This window comes from Mercenaria mercenaria, chromosome 2 (genome assembly GCF_021730395.1).
Source record: "Mercenaria mercenaria strain notata chromosome 2, MADL_Memer_1, whole genome shotgun sequence".
Lineage (NCBI taxonomy): Eukaryota > Metazoa > Mollusca > Bivalvia > Venerida > Veneridae > Mercenaria > Mercenaria mercenaria.
Window position 1 is genome coordinate 50645757 of NC_069362.1, and position 25506 is coordinate 50671262.

The 25506-nt window shown below is 35.9% G+C and overlaps 1 protein-coding gene across 1 annotated transcript in view; it reads left to right on the forward strand.

Moving 5' to 3' along the window:
- Positions 1-24983, forward strand: part of LOC123544023 (target of rapamycin complex subunit lst8-like) — a 34324-nt gene extending 9341 nt beyond the window's left edge. The window contains exons 2-8 of the mRNA XM_053525841.1: positions 2952-3003; positions 6291-6358; positions 16665-16784; positions 17096-17173; positions 19288-19412; positions 20156-20298; positions 20560-24983. Coding sequence (XP_053381816.1) covers positions 2952-3003; positions 6291-6358; positions 16665-16784; positions 17096-17173; positions 19288-19412; positions 20156-20298; positions 20560-20678 — 705 coding nt within the window. The 3' untranslated portion in view covers positions 20679-24983. The remainder of the gene's footprint in view (positions 1-2951; positions 3004-6290; positions 6359-16664; positions 16785-17095; positions 17174-19287; positions 19413-20155; positions 20299-20559) is intronic.
- Positions 24984-25506: the final 523 nt, after the last annotated feature.

The window sequence follows — 25506 nt, forward strand, 5'->3', positions numbered from 1 at the left end:
ACTTACAAGAATGAATTGATACTAATTCAGATGTAACCTGTGACCATTCCTCATCATCAAACATCACCTGACCTCAGTTTGACCTTGACCTCATTTTGGACTGAGGTTGCTTTGAATCGACAAGGATGCCACCGGGGGCATCAAGCGTTTATTGCATGCAGCTCCTTGTTTTTTGGTGGGGGTATTATACTTTTGCCAGTAGATATATGATCATTTCTTACAGAATATTTCTTCTGTAAAAATAAGACAAATCTATATAATTATGTTGTATAAAAGGATGAAATTAGACAATTATTCTTACCATACATAACCGCTTATAAGACGCATTTTTAGGAGTCATATTTCCAGGCCAAAGAGTGGAACGCGTCTTATAAGCGCATTCTACATGAAAATTAAAAGAAAATCTTAAAAAATCTTCAGATTACAGCTTACTACATCTTTATTTCTGTCACTGCAAACTGCTACTTCATTTTTCGGCCGCCATTGTATAGCGGTGATAAAATCTTTAACTGCACATACAGTATTTCGGCCCGCTATAAAAATCGATACTAATTTATTTTACGGTTCAAAAGTATAAATTTTTTTTCAAATGTATTATTTTTCCTTTTAAAACACCAGAATGTATTGGCTTTAAATTAACTTGTTTATTGTAATGGACATTAACTGAACATAGAAATATTTTCACAGCCCGCAAACCAAAAACAATTAAAAGTTAATTGGCGCCAATTACAGAGAACGGTTTTAGGGTGTTAAAACACACTTAAGAAATATTTGATGCTTCAGATCCGCAAATAAACAGCTTTGTGATTGGCACTGATTGATGTCAAACTTTGGCATCTTCCAAGAATGGCGAACAGAAATTATTTTGCACTAATCTTCTTGCCAAATGACGGGCATGTAGAGATGCCTCGAACACGATTGGGTAATATATCGAAGTGGGCATCCCTTATTTGACTGGCAAAAGCCCAATCTATGATTGATTGACACATGTAAATATTTGAAAGCCCAGCAATAAAGTCGCCGATATTATTTCGGCCGATTTGTAGACGTAATTTCGCTGTTTCCTAGTATTTTAATACGTATAAAATAGGATTTAAAACATTCTGTTTAGTTTTACGTTTTAAAAACAAGTCTGCAGACTCTTGAACAATATTTTCTAGGCGTATTTTGCCGAATCTTGGTTATCTAAATGCAGTTTATCATACATAAAAATACATTTTAAAATACTTTATTTTATTTCGTTGAGTAACATTGCCAAATATCATCAAAATTTCGGCCGATTTGTACACGAAAATTCGCCTTTTCCCCTAGGAGCTAAAATGTATTTTATTACATAAAAAAAAGGGATTTAACGTTTAAAATTAAACAAGTCTGCAAAGTTTTGAATAATCTTGGTTTTAAAAACGCCAATTTTTTTCTAGACAAATTTTCGCCGAATCTTGGTTATTCATATGCATTTTATTATACATAAAAATATATTTTTAAAAATACTTTATTTATTTTATTGTGCAACATCGGCAAATATCGTCAAAATATTGGCTGTTTTGTAGACGTAAGTTCTCCGTTTCTAATTAATTTCAATATGTTTATCACAGAAAAATAATTGTATATAAGCTGATTATATATTTTAAAATTTAATAACTGAAGTTTGCATTTTCTTAACAAAAAAAAAATCGGCGATTTTAGCTTTTTATTTTTTCCAAAACACCCAGGATGCTACTTATAAGCGAGTGCGCCTTATATATTATTTTGTTGAAATATAATTGTGGCACTTGTCATATCGCAAGTTAAAAAAAAAATTTGATCAGCATTGTCAGATAAAAACTTTTAGGGCGCAGCATTTTAAGTGGGTAGGTAGGGAGACAGCAAACAAACATATTTTCAATTTTGGCCTTAGGCAGTTGTGAGAGACATGCGCTTTTGTCAAAAGCAGCTCTAGTCTTCGATAATTTATTGCAATATTTTGTTGCTAAATTGAATATGTGACTGCAAAGGTCTTTGTTCAGTGTTATTGTCTTCCATCTTTAAACCATTGAGATTCAATAATGACCATTTTGAATTTGATTTTGACATATTTTACATTATTGTTATTGGTTAATGTAGCTAATTCTAGCTGAATATAGCTAGATTTAGCTGTATAGCTACTTTGACATTTCTGGGAACTGATAAGGGTAAAGGTAGATTTGATTATTCAGCATTAATAAACTATAGCACCACCCTTGTCCAGAGTATTTCTTAGCAGCCGCTGGCTGGAATTATGTAAAATTCATAAGAAGCTTCACTCTCAGTATAGTCACTACCTCATTCGTCTGTCTATCCATCTATGCATCTCAGTATATTCCACACTTTCAGATCAGATACATTTGCATTCCAGATATATCATGAAGAGATTTTCCCACTGCAGTGCAAATTATTCTTGCATTTGATTTAATAAAAAAAAATATATAAGCTTGTAATGACATTTCAAATTTCTTCATTGTGCCCTGTTGATTAAGTCTGCTTTTTTGCTGTTATATGCAATAATGATACTTCTGGGAACATTCAACAGTTTTACTGATATTTTCTTGTTCTGCTTTTCACTCAGTATTGCGAAACAAGCCTACAATACGATATGCCTAATATAGTCAGAGTGGTTATTTAATGATATACATGTATTGTGATACAGTTAATGCCAGGCTGCAATTTGGTTGTCTCTACAGTAACTCTTGAATGGATGAGTGAATTAGTTGTACCTACGTACACTTTATTTTTATTTTAAAAATCAGAATCTGCCATTTCAGAGTTGATTAATTGGAACTTTATTTCATACACAAAGATGGTTTTAAGGGAGTAGTATTTAGTTTTAGTCTGCGGAAATGCTTACAGTTTAGGTTGATGCGTAATTTAATTTGTTACTTTAAAAGAAAGATTGATACATTTAGTAAACAGCAAGTTTCCTTGACAGATTTCAGCAAGTAAATGCACTTGAAATCACTCCAGACAAACAACTCATAGCTGCTGCAGGTTGGTATTTTAATGTATTTACAATTTAGTGTCAGAAGATAACAAAACAAGCTTTGGAACTTGTTACAGTTACATCATCATTCTCAGTTTATTATTTTGTGAAATATAAATAAGAATTTTTGTTGCATGTTTGGTGTATGTATTCATTTATTTGAACTTATCTCATGTATCAATGTTTTTATGCTCCCAAAGGGACGTATTATGTTCTACCCCCGGTGTACGTCCGTCTGTCCGTTAGCCATTTCGTGTCCGCTCTGTAACTCTTGAACCCCTTGAAGGATTTCAAAGCAACTTTACACAAATGTTCACCACACCAAAACCACGAGCAGAGCGCATGTTTTGAATGTCTTGCTTCAAGGTCAAGGTCACACTTAGGGGTCAAAGGTCATATATGGCTTTGTTTTGTGTATATTGCTCTGCATTGCAGTGTATTTTTAGCTCACCTGTCACAAAGTGACAAGGTGAGCTTTTGTGATCGCGCGGGGGTCCCTCGTCTCGTCGTCCGTCCGTGCTTTCCCAAACTTTTGCTTGTACCACTCAGAGGTCACATTTTCATGGGATCTTAATGAAAGTTTGTCAGAATTGTTCATCTTGAGATATCTAGGTCAAGTTCAAAACTGTTCACGGCCGTCAAAAACTAGGACAGTAGTCTAAATAAAAAACCTTGTTTACCCTCTCTAGAGGCCATCAAATTTTCCCCAAGATCTTCATGAAAATTGGTCAAATGGTCACCTTTTGAAATTTCTAGGGCCAAAGTTTTTGAAACTGGGTCACGTGGGTCAAAAAACTAGGTCATTTGGTCTAAAAAAAAAAACCTGTTACCCTTCTAAGGCCTATTTTCATGAGATTTATTCATAAATTTGTCAGAATGTTTTATCTTGATGAATTCTAGGTCAATTTTTTGAAACTGGTCACGTAGGTTTCAAAAACTGGTCATTAGGTCTAAAAATAGAAAAACCTTGTGACCCTCCTAGAGGGCCATATCCAATTTCATCTTCATGAAAATTGTCAGAATGTCATCCTGATGATATCCTAGGTCAGTTCGAAACTGGTCACGTGGGGTTAAAACTGGTCAGTAGATCTAAAATAGAAAAACCTGTGACCTCTCTAAGGGGCCCTATTTTTCATGAGATCTTCATGAATATTGGTCAGAAGTCTCTTGATGATATCTAGGTCAAGTTCGAACTGGGTCTTTGGGGTCAAAACTAGGTCATAGATCTAAAAATTTGAAAAAACCATTGACCTCACTAGTTGCCAATATTTCCAATGGATTTCTTCAAGAAAATTGGCAGAATGTTCACCTTGATGTATCTAGGTTCAGGTAGAAATGAGTCATTGCGGTCAAAAACTAGGGCATAGGTCTAAAAAAAGGAAAACCTTGTGACCCTCTAGAGGCGATATTTTTCAATGGAATCTTTATGAAAAATTGGTCAAATGTTCACCTTGAAGATATCTAGGTCAAGATCGAACTGGGTCATGTGGGGTTAAAACTAGGTCATAGAAACTAAAAATAGAAAAACCTTGTGACCTTTTCTAGAGGCCATATTTTTCATGAGATCTTCATGAATATTGGCAGAAGTTCATCTTGATGATAATCAAGTCAGATTCGAAAACCCGGTCATGTGGGTCAAAAAGTCTAGACAAAAAAGAAAAAACCTGGAAACCTCTCTAGAGGCCAACTCACAGGATCTTCATGAAATTAGTGTGTTCATCCTTTTAATAATAGTCATGTTCTAACGGTCCAAGTGCTCAAAAACTAGGTCTAGGTCCCCCAAAATAAAAAACCTTTGCATCTCAAGGCCCAAAATTTTTTCACGAATCTTCAGAAAATTGTGAGAAATGTTACCCTTCATGAATACTAAATCAAGTTTTAAAAGTGGACCGGCCTTCAAAAACACTCATTAGTCAAATAATGAAAAACCCAGTACTTCTCAGAGGCCATATTTCTTCAATGGTCCCCCTTCATGAAAATTACAAATTTTTACTAAGATACTCCAATGTCCCCCAAAACAGCCCCTATTCAAATTAGAAATAACGATGTCATAAACTCCAGTAACACTGGGGCATGTTAATAGTGACGATTCGGACCATCATGGCCCCTTGTTTTGTTTGACAGCCCTTTTTAGTTCACTTAAATAAAAACTGAAAACTCCCTTTTAAGTACTAAATAGCTTTTTTGAAACATTTTATTATTGGCCAGAGGGAAAAACCAAGACCACTTTCGTGGTACAACATGGGGGTATCCCAAATATAGGTATTTAGACAGACCTGTACCTGGTAAAGAATTTTTTTATGTGGCAAGAAATTCTTTTTCGAAAAATTTTTCCTTTCCTTTGTTGTTCCTGTCCCTTGGGCTTCAAACAGTCCAAGCTCCCTCCTTGATGTAACCATTCAGCTATATTGCCCTCTTTGGCAGAGCTTTTGTACATAGTCTTGAAGGTTTTTGCATATTCACTTAATTTCATTTTTTAAAACACCCAGCAACAACATACTAGTTACAAGACAAAAAAAGGACTGTTGCCCTTTTAAATTGGATTAAATGCAACAACTTCATATTTTTATTTTACATTTTAGGCAGTTTTTTAGCTTATCAATTTTCACGATAGTGATATAATTATTTACAATGAAACACGTTTCTCTACTGGCTTCACCAGAGGGACTTTGGTTGGCCCCCGTGCGTCCATCAGCCATAAAATTGTGGATCACTTTGGATACGTGATAATTTAAAAATGTTCGAAGAATGTCCGCCTTCCGAATTTGTGTTGAATATTGTCCCAGAGTCATGTCATTCAGCATGCAAAGTTGCGCACCTAGTGTTTGATTGGGATTTTATACAGCCCCAGACAGAGTGACTGCCTTTGATTTAGTCAAAAATTTTCATGTTATAAAGGCATAAAAGTTTTGCCACAATGTATCTTAAAACATATTAAACAAGAAACAAATAGGAATAAACTGGCAGCGAAGTTGTGCACCTAGGGTTTTGTTTGGAATTTCTTTCGTCAGGCCAGATTACCGATGTTGATTTTTATATTAAAAAGATATCATAAATGGCAATACATGGGTTGTTTTTACATGTGTTTCAAAAAAGTGTTTGACTTAAGAGTTATTTAAAAATTACAGATTGTTATATAGCATGTAAAACCTCTCTAGTCGTAATTCTTACTTTGATTAAACATTAGAAATATTTTTTTTGAGGGTACCACATATTCGTATGTATGATCAATTCAAACAAAACCAAAAAACCAGTTGTAAATTATGATTGGACTATAAAAATTTCCAGCTTTTAGGATTCACAAAGAGGGAAAGTGGGTGTAAACTGTGGGGAAATAACTCTGCCAAAGGGTTTGGATCTGAGGTGTGTTATCTAACTTATTAAGTTAAAAAATTAAATAAGGATCTGGTAATTTACCAGTGTTTTACTTGGTTGGTTGGTTGCAAAATATTACATAAAGCAATTTAACTGTAAAACATGTTCTGAAGCCAAGTTTCATTTAAATCTTCCCCTGGCTCCAAATTTGGATTCATTATTTAAGTAGACTTGCTTACAGTCCCTTGTTACCAAATGTAATATTATTCATAAAAGATTGTAATATTTATACAAATAATTTTAATTTTTCAATTCACTCCTTTAATGGATTCCTGAAGTTCACAACAACTCTGAATGTTAAAATTATGGCAACAAACATATACCTCTTTGCAGGCCTTAAAATCTGCCACCTTTGTCAGTTTCAGTTGAAACTGTATCATGTAACTGTATTTAAGTAATCAGCCATGTTTTTTCGTGACATCAAGATTATTGAAGCATGTTTTGATAGATGTCCAAAAAAAATGCCACTAGCTGATTGTAGTGTAGAGAGAACATAAACTGGTTTTTGATCATCTTTGTAGTCAAAATTTTACAATCCAAGGATATTTCAAGTGAAATGCAGCTGTGAATTGCATCTGTTTAATAAAACAGGTATAATTATATAAATATTATGGCAGCGTGTGTGACGTGATATTGTCAACCCGAGGCAGAATGTCACCCAAGGGGAAACCGAGTGGTGGACATTCAAAATTTTGAGGGTTTTACAATATCAGTGTCACACACACTGCCATATGATATTTTTTTTAACCCTACAAAACAAAATTTAGTACATAGAAATTTATAAAAATGTTTAGTTCTTTAATTTAACAGTTTCATCTTTTAGCGCGGTAATCGCCCGTGTACACAATGAATACAGGCGAATGTGTCAAGGCGTTACTGCGCTAAAGAAAGAAACAGTTAATTAATGTAACATTGAATAACCCCATGTGCTTCTGGGATGATCTGGTATGAAAAGAATTTTGGAAACAATGGGCCTTCCCTTCATGAATTTTAAATAGCGAACTAATAGGGTCTTAACACTTGGTTTTTGCTGTAACTCTGTGATTCCAGCAGGTTAACAAATTTTGATTCCATACCTCATGTTTTTATTTCGATGTAAAAGAGGATGTGAAATCAAAATTTGGTTGTCCTGTTTGGCGCCATAAACCTATACTTGTTGGTGTGCCGTAAAACCCAAATCAAGAAAACAAGTACACATTGAATAGTGATGTCACTAAAATACATGACAAGAAGGTAACCATTTGGCTAAATCATTGAAGCAGTTAATTGCCCTTATATGACATTCAAAATATCAGCGGTCACATAACCTACAGTCACTTTTGCTGGTCACGTGTCAAAAGGTTGAAAATGTTTTTGATAAGCAAATTCTCTCGGGTTTTTGGGATTTTATCATTGTAGACAAAGAAAGGTAAAAATAAATAGTTATATTGCTAAAAGCCTTATGCCCCAAAGAGAGACACATGTATTTTATTTCTATATAGTTTTTCATCTGTTACATCCATCTGATTCTCACAACCTCAGATTGCTGAACAACCCCCTTGCTTGAATCCACATCTTGTCCTGCAAAATCTCATAAATTGTACCCCCCGACAACAAAGTTTAAGGGGGGTATATGGTTTCAAGTTGTCTGTCTGTCCGTCCGTCGTCTCCTTGCCCGGAAATGATGGTTTGAGTGACTTCATAACGGTACTTTCTCTTTGATTCATTCATTCCGTCTGTTTTATTGACCTTTTTCTTTTTTGTACGATAGAACAATAGAGAAACAATGGGGTGTCACATAAATACCGTTTCGTGGACGTCCGTCTGTAAAGCCGTAGACACAATCTTTGGCACCACCCCTCCTCATCCCCTTGACACAGTTATGAAACTTCAACACAATGATCATAACAACAGTAGTTATGCATGGGGCATGTTAGGTTCTTTTAGAAAAAAAATTTGCAGAGTTATGGGACTTTGTTTTTTTTTACTATACTGTATACATACAGTCTATATACATACAGTCCACATAATTATGCAATCTTGTGTGCGTCAAATTGCAATGTACTGTGTCAGTGCATGCGGGGGGTACATTCATCACCTTTAGTGATAGCTCTAGTTCATATTGTTCTACCTTGGATCACTCTAATACTGATGGCCTGAACACATGAATGGTACCTCAGTAGTGTAAACTTTCTACACAATGTGAACTGGCAATTAAAGGTTCTACTTTTTATACCCCCACAAAACGAAGTTTGGAGGGGAGGGGTATATAGGAGTGAGCTTGGCGGCCTGTCGGTCGGTCGGTCCGTTGGTTTTGCATGGTTTCAGGATGATAACTCATGAAAGGCTTGACCGATTTAAATAATTTTTGGTACACATGACTGTGTAACATCAGAAAATACAGGTCAAGTTCGAATTTGGGGTCAGTAAGTCAAAGGTTAAGGTCACAGTAACTCTGAACAGTTAAACGGTTTCCGGATGATAACTTGAGAACGCTTGGGCCTAGGATCAGGAAAATTGATAGGGAGGTTGGTTATGACTAGCAGATGACCCCTAATGATTTTAAGGTCAGTAGGTGACAGGTCAAGGTCACGGTGACCCGGAACATTTAAAAAGTTTTCGGACAATGACTTGAGAATGCTTGGGACTAGGATCAGGAAACTTAATCTGGAGGTTGGTCATGTCAAGCAGATGACCTGTATTGATATTGAGTTCCAAATGTCAAAGGTCATTTAAACCTTTTACGGACAATAACTTGAGAAATCTTGAGCTGAGGATCATGAAACTTCATAGGGAGGTTGATCATGACTAGCAGATGACCTCTATTGATTTTGTGGTCAGTAGGTCAAAGGTCAAGCAAGTTCGGCTTTGACATTGGCTTAGTTCTGTGACAAGGCCATATTGTGGGGGTATAATTCGTCACTCCTATGACAACTCTAGTTATAATTTGGTATAAAAAAAGAGTTATCTGCCCTTGAAAATGGCATTTTTAGGGAAAATGCTGTTTTTAAGTACAGACAACTCTTTTTTCAGTACCGGTGACCTATGACTTTTATTGCATATTTTTATGCCCCCAGCATCTACTGATGCGGGAGGCATATAGTGATTGTCTTGTCCGTCCGTTTGTTCGTCCGTATGAGGTTAACCAAATGGGACCGTTTCGTCTAGCATCAATACCCCTAACTAGAATGACTTGATATTAATGCAGATGTAACCTGTGACCATTCCACATCTTCAGACATCACTTGACCTCAGTTTGACCTTGACCTTAAACTTGACCTCGTTTTGGACTAAGGTTACTTTGTATCGACAAGGATGCCACTGGGGGCATCAAGCGTTTATTGAACGCAGCTTCTTGTTGTTTCTTAGATGATTGTCCTTCATTATCCAAAGCTTGAAGAAATTCTATTATTGGGAAAAAATTTGCCCATCTCCTATACAGGAATTCTAGCATACGCCTTTAAAATTCTTAGGTGTTTCTCTGGTAAGTCTGACCTCTATTATAAATGATGCTACTGGAAACTCATTTGGCTGGAATTACTGATAGCTGGAACATATTTTCATGGGCCCACAAGTTCGAGTGTACCAAGTTGAACTGTACTTTCTAACAAGGGATTTAGATGAACCTATTTCCACAGATGTTAAGTGTGTTTTATATCATTGTATCATTAAAATCTTTTATAAGATCCTTTGAAATCATAGAACACAACCAAGCATAAAAACATGAGTGGTAATGAAATGTGTAAAACCACTCGTACACGCTTGCACCAGCTGATACAGAACTCTTACTTTAATAATAACATTGAATTGACTCTATGATCCCAAAGGATAAGAAACAACAAAGTCACCTAGCATTCCACTTTGAGGGTATCTGTCACTGACTATAGTAGTGATAGGTATTGTAATTACTACTTCCATCTGTCTAATATACATATAGTAAAACACTGATTACTTGAGGTTGCAGGGAGATCAACGAGTTACAGACCAACGTCGTTTCTCAAACTGGACGGGACCATCAAAATTGTTTCAAGTTACTGGCAGTTTGAGCGATGAAAGGATATACACTGGGACCCCGTTATAACGCTGTCATCGGGGTCCAAGTTTCGAGACCCGCGGATCTAGCGGGGTTAAATTTATAACTCGGGTTGATCGTATCAGCGGTAAATGCTATACCCCACCCATCGGTAATGTATTAGACATATTTTGGACGCTGTTTTATGTTAATAAGAAATAAGAATCGTATAAACGGGACATTTATTTACCTTAAATGCTACTGAAAAATACATTAAAAGAATTATAACGCTGTGTCATCTTCTCATTTTGTCGTGATTCTAAAAGAAAGTTGAAATTGTTTATCCCTGAAGTAAACATGTATAACGCTGTGTGAGGAGTGCGCTGTTATGAGAATTACATACGCAATGCAATTGCACTGGGGGTTTATGTAACTAAAAGAGAAAAAACGCGGACAGTCTTAAAAAAATAATTTTGAATACATGAAGAAAATCGATAATTAAGACAGAAAATTGTTAATCGCCGTCGTTAATATATGATATAAAAAAGGGAGAACATTCTCAATATGGCTTTCAGTGTGTCGAATCTTCGCAAGTTCCGACAACAGAGAATGATGATTATGAAAAATGGCTGCATTTTATTAGCCCACCATCATTAGATGGTGGGCTATTAAAATCACTCTGCGTCCGTGGTCCGTCCGTCTGTCATTCCGTCCGTCCGTCCGTCAGTCTGTCCATCCGTTAACAATTTCTCGTTATCGCATCTCCTCAGAAACTACTGGGGGGATTTTGACCAAACTTTGTCAGAATGATGTATTGGTACCCTATTTCTGTCACCCTGAAAATCAGACTGGTTCAACAATTTATGAGTGAGTTATGGCCCTTTGTTTATTTCTATAATTTATATAGATTTATATAGGGAAAAACTTTGAAAACCTTCTTGTCCAAAACCACAGAGTCTAGGGCTTTGATATTTGGTATGAAGCATCATTTAGTGGTCCTCTACCAAGATGATTCAAATTATTTCTCTGGGGTCAAATATGGCCCCGCCCTGGGGGTCACATGGTTTATATAGACTTATATAGGGAAAAACTTTGAATAACCTCTTGTCCAAAACCACAGGGCCTAGGGCTTTGATATTTTGTATGTGACATCATCTAGTGGTCTTCAACTAAGATTGTTCAAATTATACCCCTAGGGTCAAATATGGCCCTGCCCTGGGGGTCATATGGTTTACATAGACTTATATAGGGAAAAACTTTGAAAATCTTCTTGTCCAAACCAAAAAGCCTAGGGCTTTGATACTTGTAATGTAGCATCATCTAGTGGTTCTCTGCCAAGTTTGTTCAAATTATCCTCCTAGGGTTAAATATGGCCCCGCCCTGGGGGTCACATGGTTCATATAGACTTATATAGGGAAAAGCTTTTAAAATGTTCTTGTCAGTAACTACAACATTCAAACTTGGACCACATGTATATTTTTGAGTGGCAAGATGAACCTTGACATGAGTTGACCTTGATTTTGACCTAGTGACCTACTTACACATTTCTGTAGCTACAGCCTTCAAATTTGGACCACATGCATAATTTTGTGCGCTGGAAAAAACTTTGACCTTTATTAGCTCACCTGTCACATAGTGACAAGGTGAGCTTTTGTGATCATGCAGCGACCGTCGTCCGTGCGTCCGTCCGTGCGTGTGTCACATTTTTTGTGGGATCTTTATGAAAGTTGGTCAGAATGTTCATCTTGATGATATCTAGGTCAGGTTCGAAACTGGGTCACGTGCCTTCAAAAACTAGGTCAGTAGGTCTAAAAATAGAAAAACCTTGTGACCTCTCTAGAGGCCATATATTTCAAAAGATCTTCATGAAAATTGGTCAGAATGTTCAACTTGATGATATCTAGGTCACGTTCGAAACTGGGTCACGTGCCATCAAAAACTAGGTCAGTAGGTCTAAAAATAGAAAAACCTTGTGACCTCTCTAGAGGCCATATTTTTCATGGGATCTGTATGAAAGTTGGTCTGAATGTTTATCTTGATGATATCTAGGTCAAGTTTGAAACAGGGTCATGTGCGGTCAAAAACTAGGTCAGTAGGTCTAAAAATAGAAAAACCTTGTGACCTCTCTAGAGGCCATAGTTGTGAATGGATCTCCATAAAAATTGGTCAGAATGTTCATCTTGATGATATCTAGGTCAAGTTCGAAAGTGGGTCACATGCCTTCAAAAAGTAGGTCAGTAGGTCAAATAATGAAAAAACGTTGTGACCTCTCTAGAGGCCATATTTTTCATGGGATCTGTATGAGTGTTGGTCTGAATGTTTATCTTGATGATATATAGGTCAAGTAAGAAACTGGGTCAACTGCGATCAAAAACTAGATCAGTAGGTCTTAAAATAGAAAAACCTTGTGACCTCTCTAGAGGCCATATATTTCAAAAGATCTTCATGAAAATTGGTCAGAATGTTCAACTTGATGATATCTAGGTCACGTTCGAAACTGGGTCACGTGCCATCAAAAACTAGGTCAGTAGGTCTAAAAATAGAAAAACCTTGTGACCTCTCTAGAGGCCATATTTTTCATGGGATCTGTATGAAAGTTGGTCTGAATGTTCATCTTGATGATATCTAGGTCAAGTTTGAAACAGGGTCATGTGCGGTCAAAAACTAGGTCAGTAGGTCTAAAAATAGAAAAACCTTGTGACCTCTCTAGAGGCCATAGTTGTGAATGGATCTCAATAAAAATTGGTCAGAATGTTCATCTTGATGATATCTAGGTCAAGTTCGAAAGTGGGTCACGTGCCTTCAAAAAGTAGGTCAGTAGGTCAAATAATGAAAAAACGTTGTGACCTCTCTAGAGGCCATATTTTTCATGGGATCTGTATGAATGTTGGTCTGAATGTTTATCTTGATGATATATAGGTCAAGTAAGAAACTGGGTCAACTGCGATCAAAAACTAGATCAGTAGGTCTTAAAATAGAAAAACCTTGTGACCTCTCTAGAGGCCATACCCTTGAATGGATCTTCATGAAAATTGGTCAGAATGTTCACCTTGATGATATCTAGGTCAAGTTTGAAACTGGGTCACGTGCCTTAAAAAACTAGGTCAGTAGGTCAAATAATAAAAAAAACCTTGTGACCTCTCTAGAGGCCATACTTTTCATGGGATCTGTATGAAAATTGGTCTGAATGTCCATCTTGTTGATATCTAGGTCAGGCTTGGAACTGGGTCAGCTGCGGTTAAAAACTAGGTCAGTAGGTCTAAAATTAGAAAAATCTTTTGACCTCTCTAGAGGCCATATTTTTCAATAGGTCTTGATGAAATTTGATCTGAATGTTCATCTTGATGATATCTAGGTCAATTTCGAAACTGGGTCACGTGCGGTCAAAAACTAGGCCAGTAGGTATAAAAATAGAAAAACCTTGTGACCTCTCTAGAGGCTATATTTTTCACGAGATCTTCATGAAAATTAATGAGAATGTTCACCTTGATGATGTCTAGATAAAGTTCAAAACAGGGTCATGTTCCTTCGAAATCTAGGTCAATAGGTTAAATAATAGAAAAACCTTGTGACCTCTCTAGAGACCATATTTTTCAATAGATCTTCATGAAAATTGGTCAGAATTTTTATCTTGATAATATCTAGGTCAAGTTCAAAACTGGATCACATGAGCTCAAAAACTAGGTCCCTATGTCAAATAATAGAAAAAACGACGTCATACTCAAAACTGGGTCGTGTGGGAACAGGTGAGCGATTCAGGACCATCATGGTCCTCTTGTTTTGACCTAGTGACCTACTTTCACATTTTTGAAGGTACAGGCATCAAATTTGGACCATATGCATAGTTTTGTGTTTCAAATGAAATTTGACATTGATTTTGACCTAGTGACCTACTTTCACATTTCTCAAGCTACAGCCTTCAGATTTGGACTACATGCATAGTTTTGTGTACCGAAAAAAACTTTGACCTTGACATTGACCTAGTGACCTACTTTCACATTTTTGAAGGTACAGGCTTCAAATTTGGACCACATGCATAGTTTTGTATTCTGAAGTAAAATTTGACCTGGATTTTGACCTAGTGACCTACTTTTACATTTCTCAAGCTACAGCCTTCAAATTTTGACCACATGCATAGTTTTGTGTACTAAAATGACCTTTGACCTTTACATTGACCTAGTGACCTACTTCCACATTTTTAAGGTACAGGCTTCAAATTTGGACCACATGCATAGTTTTGTATTCCGAAATAAAATTTGTCCTTGATTTTGACCTAGTGACCTACTTTTACATTTCTCAAGCTACAGCCTTCAAATTTGGACCACATGCATAATTTTGTGTACCGAAACAAACTTTGACCTTTACATTGACCTAGTGACCTACTTTCACATTTTTGAAGGTACAGGCTTCAAATTTGGACCACATGCATAGTTTTGTATTCTGAAGTAAAATTTGACCTGGATTTTGACCTAGTGACCTACTTTTACATTTCTCAAGCTACAGCCTTCAAATTTTGACCACTTGCATAGTTTTATGTACCGAAATGAACTTTGACCTTAAGATTGACCTAGTGACCTACTTTCACATTTCTGTAGCTACAGGCTTCAAATTTAGGGCCACATGCATAGTTTTGTATACCGAAACAAACTTTGACCTTGACATTGACCTAGTGACCTACTTTCACATTTTTGAAGGTACAGGCTTCAAATTTGGACCACATGCATAGATTTGTGTTGTGTACGGAAATGAAATTTGACCTTGAGCTAGTCAATAAGTCTTGAAATTTGGAACACTCAAAAATGGCACATTGGTGGGTGCCAAGATCACTCTGTGATCTCTTGTTACAAAACTGGGCCTGTTGTTCAATTTTTATTCACTCGAGTGTTAATGTCATCCGCTTAATTGGTGCAAACTTAAACGGTTTGATAGTTGACTTACGGATCTTCCACGCTTGTTAATGCAAACAATTTAATTTTGACATGGTACTGATTGCCTAATTGTCACAGGTCTACATGTATTGAAACTTTAACAAAGGCGATACACAAACAAGTAAGCTAGCAGACGATTATTGATTTTTGTCACAGTTGTCATGGAAAGGTGTTAATGTACACAGGTACATGTAGTTTTAACGCTGGTTATGATCAAATTAAATAACATCCGTGGATTTTTTTTTTTTTTTTTGATTTTTGATTTTTTTTATCCTCTAAAATTTGGGAGCCAAGACGATACAGCGTTATAACGGATACCGCGGTATATCGAGTAGCGTTATAACGGGTTTCGAGTGTACATTATACAGGGATCTTTCTGTGATTTGATGAGCTGTAGCGAAGGGAGGTGCTTGAATTATTTGAGTTCAAGTGAATGAAGTTCGATTGCACTCCAGTTACCCAAGGTTTAGAGCAATCCGAACATACTAAAATATTTGGAAACAGATCAGGATGTTAAGTTGCATGATCAAGAACAGATGCTTGAGTTATTGATGCCTGTGCAAATGATGTTTCGCAGTAGTTAGAACATTCTATGATTGTAAATACCGTATTTTCCCGAATTAAGGCCCCCCCTCTAATTAACGCCCCCCCACCCATTTTGGAGGGGAAAAAAAGTCAACAAGAACGGGGAAAAATCACCTACCTCATTTTTATAAGTCCACATAATAAGTAATTTACAGTACTAAAGTCCAATGTATTAAAAATTAAACACACTTTTAAACAGTCCATGTACCGTAAGTCCAAAACATTTGTACTAAGTACGGTACGTAACAGAAAATTAAACGGTAAATACATTTTTGATTTGTTTTTACACCACTCGCGCACACGCTTCCTGCCGACTTTAAACATACTTGCAGCAATGTGTTTACGATATACCCTTTTCTTCGGCAGTTTTAAGAACTTTTAATTTAAAAGCAGGCACAGCAGCGTGTCAAACCATTGACATTGTGTATTGCGCTATTAGCTACCCGCATGTACTATGGAAAATGTTATCGGAGTACACAGCTGTTTGGGTCATGACATAATGTGTAGTGTCGCGAGCGTGTCAAAAAGCCAGACATGGAATACACGAGGTACCGTATTTAAATGCATAAAAGACACACTGCATTAAATTGGATGCCAAATAATTACGTTTTAGGGGGATTAAACAACACAGAAACACTTTACAGCTAGTTTGAACGATGTTTTTAAGTTTTGTAAACATTTTCATTTTTTATTTTTTTACCTCAAATAAACGCCCCCTCTTTGGAAAATGTAACGCCCCCGGGGGCGTTAATACAGGAAAATACGGTATGTATGTGTTCCTGTATGATAGTTCTGTATAGGAACAGATGATATAATATTAAGGTTACAATTTCAGGGAGAATTGTTTATAGGTGACCAGAGTGGTTCAATACACATATGGGATCTGAAAACAGACAAAAATGAACAGTTGGTAAGACTACATTGTAACTGCATTTACTTTCATCTATCATCTGTAGCTAAAATTTATCAAACCACTGAAGTTATGATGTGAACAAAATCTAGAAATGATCCAAAGTAGAATATAGGTGGCATGTTTCAACATTTTGTTGCCATAGATAATTGATCAAAGTATTGATGAGTACAATTTTCATGGGTTTTCATAAGACTAACAACTTCTTTTTTGTTGACTTAAGTTATGTATGTTGTCATTATCGCATTTCTATCTAAAGATAACTGTAAAAAGTATGAATGACCCAGTACATACTTGTATTAATATTGTAGATACCAGAAACAGATGCCTCTATACAGTCAATCAGCATTGATGCCATGGGGACCATGATGGCAGCAGTCACAAACAAGGTAATACTGGCAGAGAAGTTATTGGTTTTAACATTCCAGTCTTTGACAGAGGAGGAAGACTATATACCCCTCCTGGCATTTTCATGTGTGGGGATATACTTGAAAAAAACCACTTATACCCTGGTTGGCTGCCTCTGATAAATGATAAATGAACTGTACATCTTTTGAAAGGATTCAGCTAACGGAGTTGACGGGTAGGTGATTTAGAGTTGGTAACAACATGGTTACTGAGACTCCCAAAAGTCAAAGCTCTTACGATTTAAAAGTCATGAAAAACTTCTTTCATACATAGACCCAATAAACCTGTTAACATTTTTTGGCCCCATCAAAATATGGACATTTGTTGGGTTTGAATAAATAGACATGCTCTTGTCTTTCCATCAATGTTTGCTTGTTTGCTTTAATACCTGTTTTCAACAGGAGGGATATAGTTTTGGCATTGTCTGTCCTTCCGTCTGTCTGTCTATCTGAAATCGTATCTATGGCATGGTGTGGAGTACAAAACATAGTAGAAATGTTAACTGCTGTAGGGAAATGCCATCCTGCAAGTTTTGGGCAGATTGCACAAGTTAAACAAGGTTTATGGCCCTTTGTACATTACAAAGTGTTTTATTCCATTTTCTTTCTGTTCAGAGTCATATCTCAGACACTGTTGGAAGGACTTCAATAAAACATGTTAGAAGTATTAACTGCTGTAGGGCAGTGCAGCCATGCAAGTTCTGAATGGCAAGCAGACCAAAGCTGGTAAATAGGTACCTTTCTTAGAGACCAAATTTTGTTTTGCTTAATCAGGTAGCTTTGCAAAAGGTCATTGTTACTAAATATAGAAAACTGATCAGTAATTTAGAGTGTGTAGTTTTCAGAAATTCAGTTGCATTTAAGTGCTAAAGTTCAGCCTTTGTTTAGGCAGATAATACTTCTTCAAGGGTGAAACCTTTATCCTGTTCAGCAGGAGATAGTTCATTTGCTTGTTAAATTCGGCAACCCATTAACCTAAAACCTTATTAATGTTTCTAGATTTCTAACTAGCTTTGAACGATTCTGACAACTTCACACTTTGATATAATGTTTTTATGCCTCCACTTACGTGCTTCAAACTTTTACAGATGAACATGCCATATGTTGAACATGCTATATGTGCAGATGACCATAGAGGAATCAAATTTTTCTGTGACTATTTTTCCGCAGTTATGGCCTGTTAATAGTTTTACTATATAGAATATAGAGAAAAATCTTGTGTCCAACTCCTCCCACACTATTAATAATGGATTCAGAGTTATCAGATGCACAACCTCTGTATACAATTTGATTCAAACTTTGAGTGGAACATCCTTTATGTGAAGAATGTCTGTTCTAAAACCTTTGCTATTTAGAGGATGGCGCAGTATGTCTTGGTATCTATGTCCTATGGACACAATTCTAGTTTTTCTTTGGATAGATATACTACTCAACTATTGCTAAGCACCAAAGGTTTCATACTAGATTATAAAGATGGTTTACAAGATTTCTTTACAGTTCTTTCACCAAACGGTTAAACAAGGTTTTGAGATTACCCCTGGTACAGAACTAAGCTGTTGTATCGGTCAGGCATATACACGTATATACCCATAATGCAACTATTCTTGAAAATATACCCCGTAAAAACTTTGGTGTTTAGCAAAAGTTGAATAGTATAGTAAGTAAATGCTAGTCCCATTGGCAGTATCATCACAGTGGTGTCTCTTGCTAAAACAGTTTTTGCTTCTTACTTATTTTCAACGTAAGTTTGTAAATGTGACTGTATAAAATTGTTTGGCAAGCATATGTTTTTGTAATCACCTGAAAATTTTTGTTTGACCACTTTGAAATAATGTTGGGCCACTTTAGTGGTAGTGACATTGCCTTAGAAACTATAAATAGATAATGTTTATATTTTGAAATATGTGATTGAAATATTTACATTCAGTGTAATCTAATCTGTCTTGTATTTTAAACTTCAGGAATATACAGTAAGAAATACAGATATTAAAGCATTTTTCCAGATACTTTTTAACACACCTCTTACTTAGTGGGCAGGTGCTTATTTTACCATTTTAATTACAAGAAATTTATGTGCAGACATTTGTGTTTTGCAGGGAAAATGCCATATATGGACATTGACTGGAGGCAGAAGAGAAGAGCCAACACAGCTACATCCAAAATCAGATATTACAGTTAGCAATAGATACGCCCTCAAATGTCTCTTTAGTCCAGATTCTACGTAAGTTGCTATGTCATTTTTACATGCCAGTCATACACTGTGTAATGCTATGGCAGAGTTAGTCTTTCCACATAAACTTTTCAGATCAAGTCCATTTTGTGAAAACCAGTATTCCTCATACAGTTTGTATGAAAATATATGTCACAATATGTATCTTAACAAATTACTAGACAGTGTTTATGAGCTTGTTAGCAGTTTCAGTCAATAAGAACAAAAGTATGGCTCCCAAGACAGAGTAGTTATGATAATTGACTTATACTTTTTTCTCCTTGCTACAGTGGAATTGAAACCCATTTGGGATTTAGAATTGTTTCTTTTGAAAAATTTGCATAGAGAGTTACCTGGAGTTCCGCTTTTATTATAATTGAAAAGTCAGTGTATGAGATAAATTAGGTCTAGTCAACAAAACAAAGTCTGCAGACTAACACAGTAGGACAACTGCTCTTAAATGTCAGAAAATTAGCAATATGTATGATTTGATTGTTTGCCTGCCATTTAGATTTAGGAAGTTATCGACAGATTTGTACTAGTAGCTCTGTTCCTGGTACAGAGCACTTGTAGGCTAATCATCAGTATGAAAATCTTGTTTGCATCTTTGTTCATTCTAAAGTTTTTTAAAGACACCTTATTGGTGACCGTCGTTTATATGACTTTAAAATTGTTGAAAAAGACGTTTAACCTGAACACACACACACATCTTATTAATTAATGAAATGCGTAGTAATCTAGTCTATATAATACAGATTATTAGCAACAACTCTAGCAGACAATTCAGCAAAAATCTGGAAAACAGCCGATCTGACGTTACATACAGAACTGAAAGAAAATTCTCAGAGATGGGTGTGGGATTGTGCATTCAGTGGAGACTCACAATATATCATCACAGGTAGGCAATTGTTATTGATATTTTAGAGAAGAAAGAGACAGATAGACGAGTATTAAATGAGCATTGATTCCTTTTAAACTTAATTTACAACATGGAGGTTGTAATAACCTCCCCAGCATGAGCTTTAGTTGGCCAATTTGATCCTGTTTACTATACCTAGCTGTTTGCCAGTGGTTGTAACAATAGTTGGATATAAAAATGTAAATTATTTGGTGCCTGGACAGGTAAAGTTCACTGAACTATGATCTGTTTGTTTTACAGCATCGTCAGATAATATGGCACGGTTGTGGAGTGTGGATACCGGGGAAGTTAAGAAGGAGTACAGTGGTCACCAGAAAGCTGTGGTCTGTCTAGCATTCAGGGACGAGTCTATACAGTGATCACAAGTAAACTGTAGTGTTTCATAGGGTTTTGTTGCAATATTGTGTAGGACATAAGAACAAATGTTCATGAAATGAAAAAAACATGGAGTTAAAACAGTGATTAGATACTGTGATATAAAGAACTGTTAATGCTTGGATTTTAATTGTCGTCTATATAGTGATAGTGTAATTTTACACGCTCACAAAGAAATGCCTGTTTTGTAGGCTAAATGAATTAATTCTGTTCCCAGATGGAATTTTAAGAAAGTACATTAAATTTACGTACGTAAGTTATTAAAAGTTACAGGAGGCATGATGGTGCAGCAAGTAGGGTACACATATACGAGTTTTTACAATGTGTGTATTCTAAACGTGTGCAGTTTGCTTTCTGAATAGAACTGATTGGATTATTTACACTGATGAAATAATACTAGTCAAGTTGGTATAATCTACATGCATGGGTTTGATTTCTTGATATGGAATCAGAGTTGTTTTAAAGATATGATAAAGTCTTATTCAATGCCGCGTATTAATTTTCATGCAATATTGCTAAAACAAGTATGATCTGATGCATGTAAGGAATTGCTTTCTTCAGATGTCTAAGCAGGAGATTAGGTTCCAAGGTTATGATATTAGTATCGAGAGCAATCCAATAATGCTGTTGGATATTATCCAGACCGAGCTTGGAATAGATTGATCAGGTGCAGAAGTTATGACAAGACTCAATAGAAAGTTTTGGTATCTTGGACCTATTTCCAAGGTTATGTAACTAAGTATGGAGACCAGTCTTCAAATGAAGTCTTGCTATTGCACAACTTCAAGTTTGTGTTTCATAATATGAATTAAGGCACCGCCTGGCATGGGGATTTATCTTTTATATAACTACTTACAAAGAAATATTCAATACCCAAAAGAAACTAACAGTGAAGTTTACATTTAATGTCATCATACCTCTTACAGCGAATATCATATTTTGCAAAATTTACTGGCTTTAGGAATTTTTTGTTTGTTTGTTTGCACTCCACGCAGAAACTTGACGGCCTTTACACTTCCTTACTGTTTTAAAAGTGTTTTTCATTTGCATGTACAGTTTTCATTACGAAAAAGAAGTAAAAGAATCATGTTGTCACGGTTTACGAATTTCTGTGACTGATTCGGGGTGCTCAGATGTTCATGCAGACAACCAGTCTGCGGTGTGTATATAAACCGGAACCGGAAAACATCGAAAAAATTGCCTCAGTATATGCAGAGAACACAGACGAATAACTATATACGGACGTTACCGTCTCGGGGATTTTCATCCTCTATTAACCAATCATTTGTTTGAGACTGCTCTTGAAACTCAGTTCTGTAACTTTTGACCCTGCTACAAGGTACATTCGGGTGAAATGATGTTGAAAGACATTATCTGTAGCAAACTGATGTATTTATAGAAATGCCAGGCAAACTGTCCCACATTATGGTGTTAGTTTTCACAACCAATTATCCCGTACAGTTCTTGGGTTTAGGATTATTCTTGTCTTTAATTTATTCAACAGGACCATCAGTTATTTTCTAAGTTTTGAATTTCTTGACGCGAGAAGAAAATAATGATTTCTCTTTACATTCCAGTTTCCTCTTTGACAATTTTCCACCATTGTTTTCGTTATCTGTATTAATTTCACCACTTGTATTCTTCCCAGTCGCGGATTGGCTGGACAGTCCACTTTCATTTTGTTCATTCTCATCCTATATAGGATCATGATACATGTGTTCAAACTGTTTTAGTTGCACACTGATTTTTAAAAAATTTGAATCCCTTTTTTTCATTGATTACTCCCATTTTTCATTATATCCACCATTGTTTTGGCTATTAATCAAAAGTAAATACAGACGTGTTCATTCTGTGAAATGTCAACCTACTACTTTTGTTTTCAGTAGCGATAAATAACACAGAAATCATTTTGGAATCTGTGACACTTTGCTGTGTGTCTTGTATTCAGGGGTTTTGTTTAGAGAAGTTTCATGGAGTAATAATTTCATTATATGAAATATGTAAACAGTCAAATCTGTTTTTATCTACAAACAAATTAAGTGCAAAAGTACCATTGGTCAGGGATGCTGCTATGTACTTGAAATGGATCTGTAGCACTTTGGTCACCTAATAGAAAGAGCTATAGAAATAAATAGATCGGCACCTTGAAAGGCATATAGAGCAAATCTCGCCAACATCACGTGGCAACTGAATGAGATCTCGTAGTAAGCGTTTGTTGATTTTATCACGATTGATCAAGTCGGCAAACGCTTTGAAATAAGATAATTTTCTATTAGATCATTTGTTTATAATGATAAAAGGTGCTTTTTTAATGTTATTAGTATTTTCTACACTGGGAAGGAATGAATTTACGATTAGAAGTCTGAGAAATCAACAGTTGCCATTTGAAAAATGGACTCGATTCGGTTTATTACACGCCACCCGTTTTTACTTCAGTAAGCGTCTGTTGATTTGATCACGATTGATCAAGTCGGCAAACGCTTTGAAATAAGATAACGCGCTAACACGAGCTGATTATCTCCAGTTGACATTCTGTGTATTTTATAGTTCTTTGCCTAATACTGGTATGTGTTTGTGTAAGTATCGAGCACTGTCCACTTGATCTTTCTTGTTTCTGAGCAAGTTGTGTTGTTGTATGCAGGATCATGACAAGAGTGTTAATGTAGTTAAGTCTTATCCACTAAAAGGGAACTATTAATTGGAAACTGAAAATATCGGCAAATATGTTGCATTAACCCTTTCGGCGCCAAACATATAGTGAACAGTTTATCTCAGCGCCAAATATTTTCCAGGAAATTCTAAGAAAATCTACCAACCAACTTCAATCTTTTATAACTGTTTTGTTTATGGAGATAATCACATGAGATTTGGAATGTGGACATTTGATTAATTGGTGTTGATAATGAAGTACAATTTTTAGCTCATCTGATTTTTTGAAAAAAAATGATGAGTTATTGTCATCACTTGAGCGGTTGTCGGCGTCGGCGTCGGCGTTGCCTGGTTAAGTTTTATGTTTAGGTCAGCTTTTCTCCTAAACTATCAAAGCTATTGCTTTGAAACTTGGAATACTTGTTCACCATCATAAGCTGACCCTGTATAGCAAGAAACATAACTCCATCTTGCTTTTTGCAAGATTTATGGCCCCTTATGTACTTAGAAAATATCAGATTTCTTGGTTAAGTTTTATGTTTAGGTCAACTTTTCTCCTAAACTATCAAAGCTATTGCTTTGAAACTTGGAATACTTGTTCACCATCATAAGCAGACCCTGTACATCAAGAAACATAACTCCATCTTGCTTTTTGCAAGATTTATTGCCCCTTTTGGACTTAGAAAATCAGTTTTCTTGGTTAAGTTTTATGTTTAAGTCAGCTTTTATCCTAAACTATCAAAGCTATTGCTTTAAAACTTGCAACACTTGTTCACCATCATAAGTTGACCCTGTATAGCAAGAAACATAACTCTGTCCTGCTTTTTGCAAGATTTATGGCCCCTTTTGGACTTAGAAAATCAGTTTTCTTGGTTAAGTTTTATGTTTAGGTCAGCTTTTATCCTAAACTATCAAAGCTATTGCTTTAAAACTTGCAACACTTGTTCACCATCATAAGTTGACCCTGTATAGCAAGAAACATAACTCTGTCCTGCTTTTTGCAAGATTTATGGCCCCTTTTGGACTTAGAAAATAACAGATTTCTTGGTTAAGTTTTATGTTTAGGTCAAGTTTTTCTCTTAAACTATCAAAGCTATTGCTTTGAAACTTGCAACACTTGTTCACCATCATAAGCTGACCCTGTACAGCAAGCAACATAACTCCATCCTGCTTTTTGCAATAATTATTGCCCCTTTTGGACTTAGAAAATCATTTTCTTGGTTGAGTATTATGTTTAAGTCAACTTTTCTCATAAACTATCAAAGCTATTGCTTTAAAACTTGCAACAGTTTTTCACCATCATAAGTGGACACTGTACATCAAGAAACATAACTCTATCCTGCTTTTTGCAAGAATGATGGCCCTTTTTAGACTGAGAAAATCATGGGTAGGACAATATTTCTATTACACAAAAAAATCAGATGAGCGTCAGCACCCGCAAGGCGGTGCTCTTGTTTACAATCTGTCAACAAATATTTGATTTATTTATTACCATATATGGAATTTTTTTTTTAAAGTGCCAAACTCGTACACTGACAATGTCAATTGTTGTTTATACTTATAAATCAGTAGCTAACAATATTCCAGACTGTTTAAACATGAAAAAGATGTTGATTTATGAATAAACAACCAAACTCTCATGTCTGGCTACTGTCTATATGATATTATGAACTTGCCGACCAGCCTCTTGTCTAAAGTTTTTAGCTTGACTATTCGAAGAATAAGTAGAGCTATCCTACTCACCACGGCGTCAGCGTCGGCGTCACACCTTGGTTAAGTTTTTGGTACCAGTCAACATTTTGACAAAGTCTTTTGAGATAAAGCTTTGAAACTTTCAGCACTTGTTTACCATCATCATGGCCAGTTATAGGCAAGAGCACATAACTCCATCAAGGATTTTGGCTGAATTATGGCCCCTTTTGACTTAGAAATCATGGTTAAGTTTTTTGTACCAGTTCATATTTTGACAAAGTCTTTTAAGATAAAGCTTTGAAACTTTCAGCACTTGTTTACCATCATCATGGCCAGTTATAGGCAAGAGCACATAACTCCATCAAGGATTTTGGCTGAATTATGGCCCCTTTTGACTTAGAAATCTTGGTTAAGTTTTTCGTACCAGTTCATATTTTGACAAAGTCTTTTAGGATAAAGCTTTGAAACATT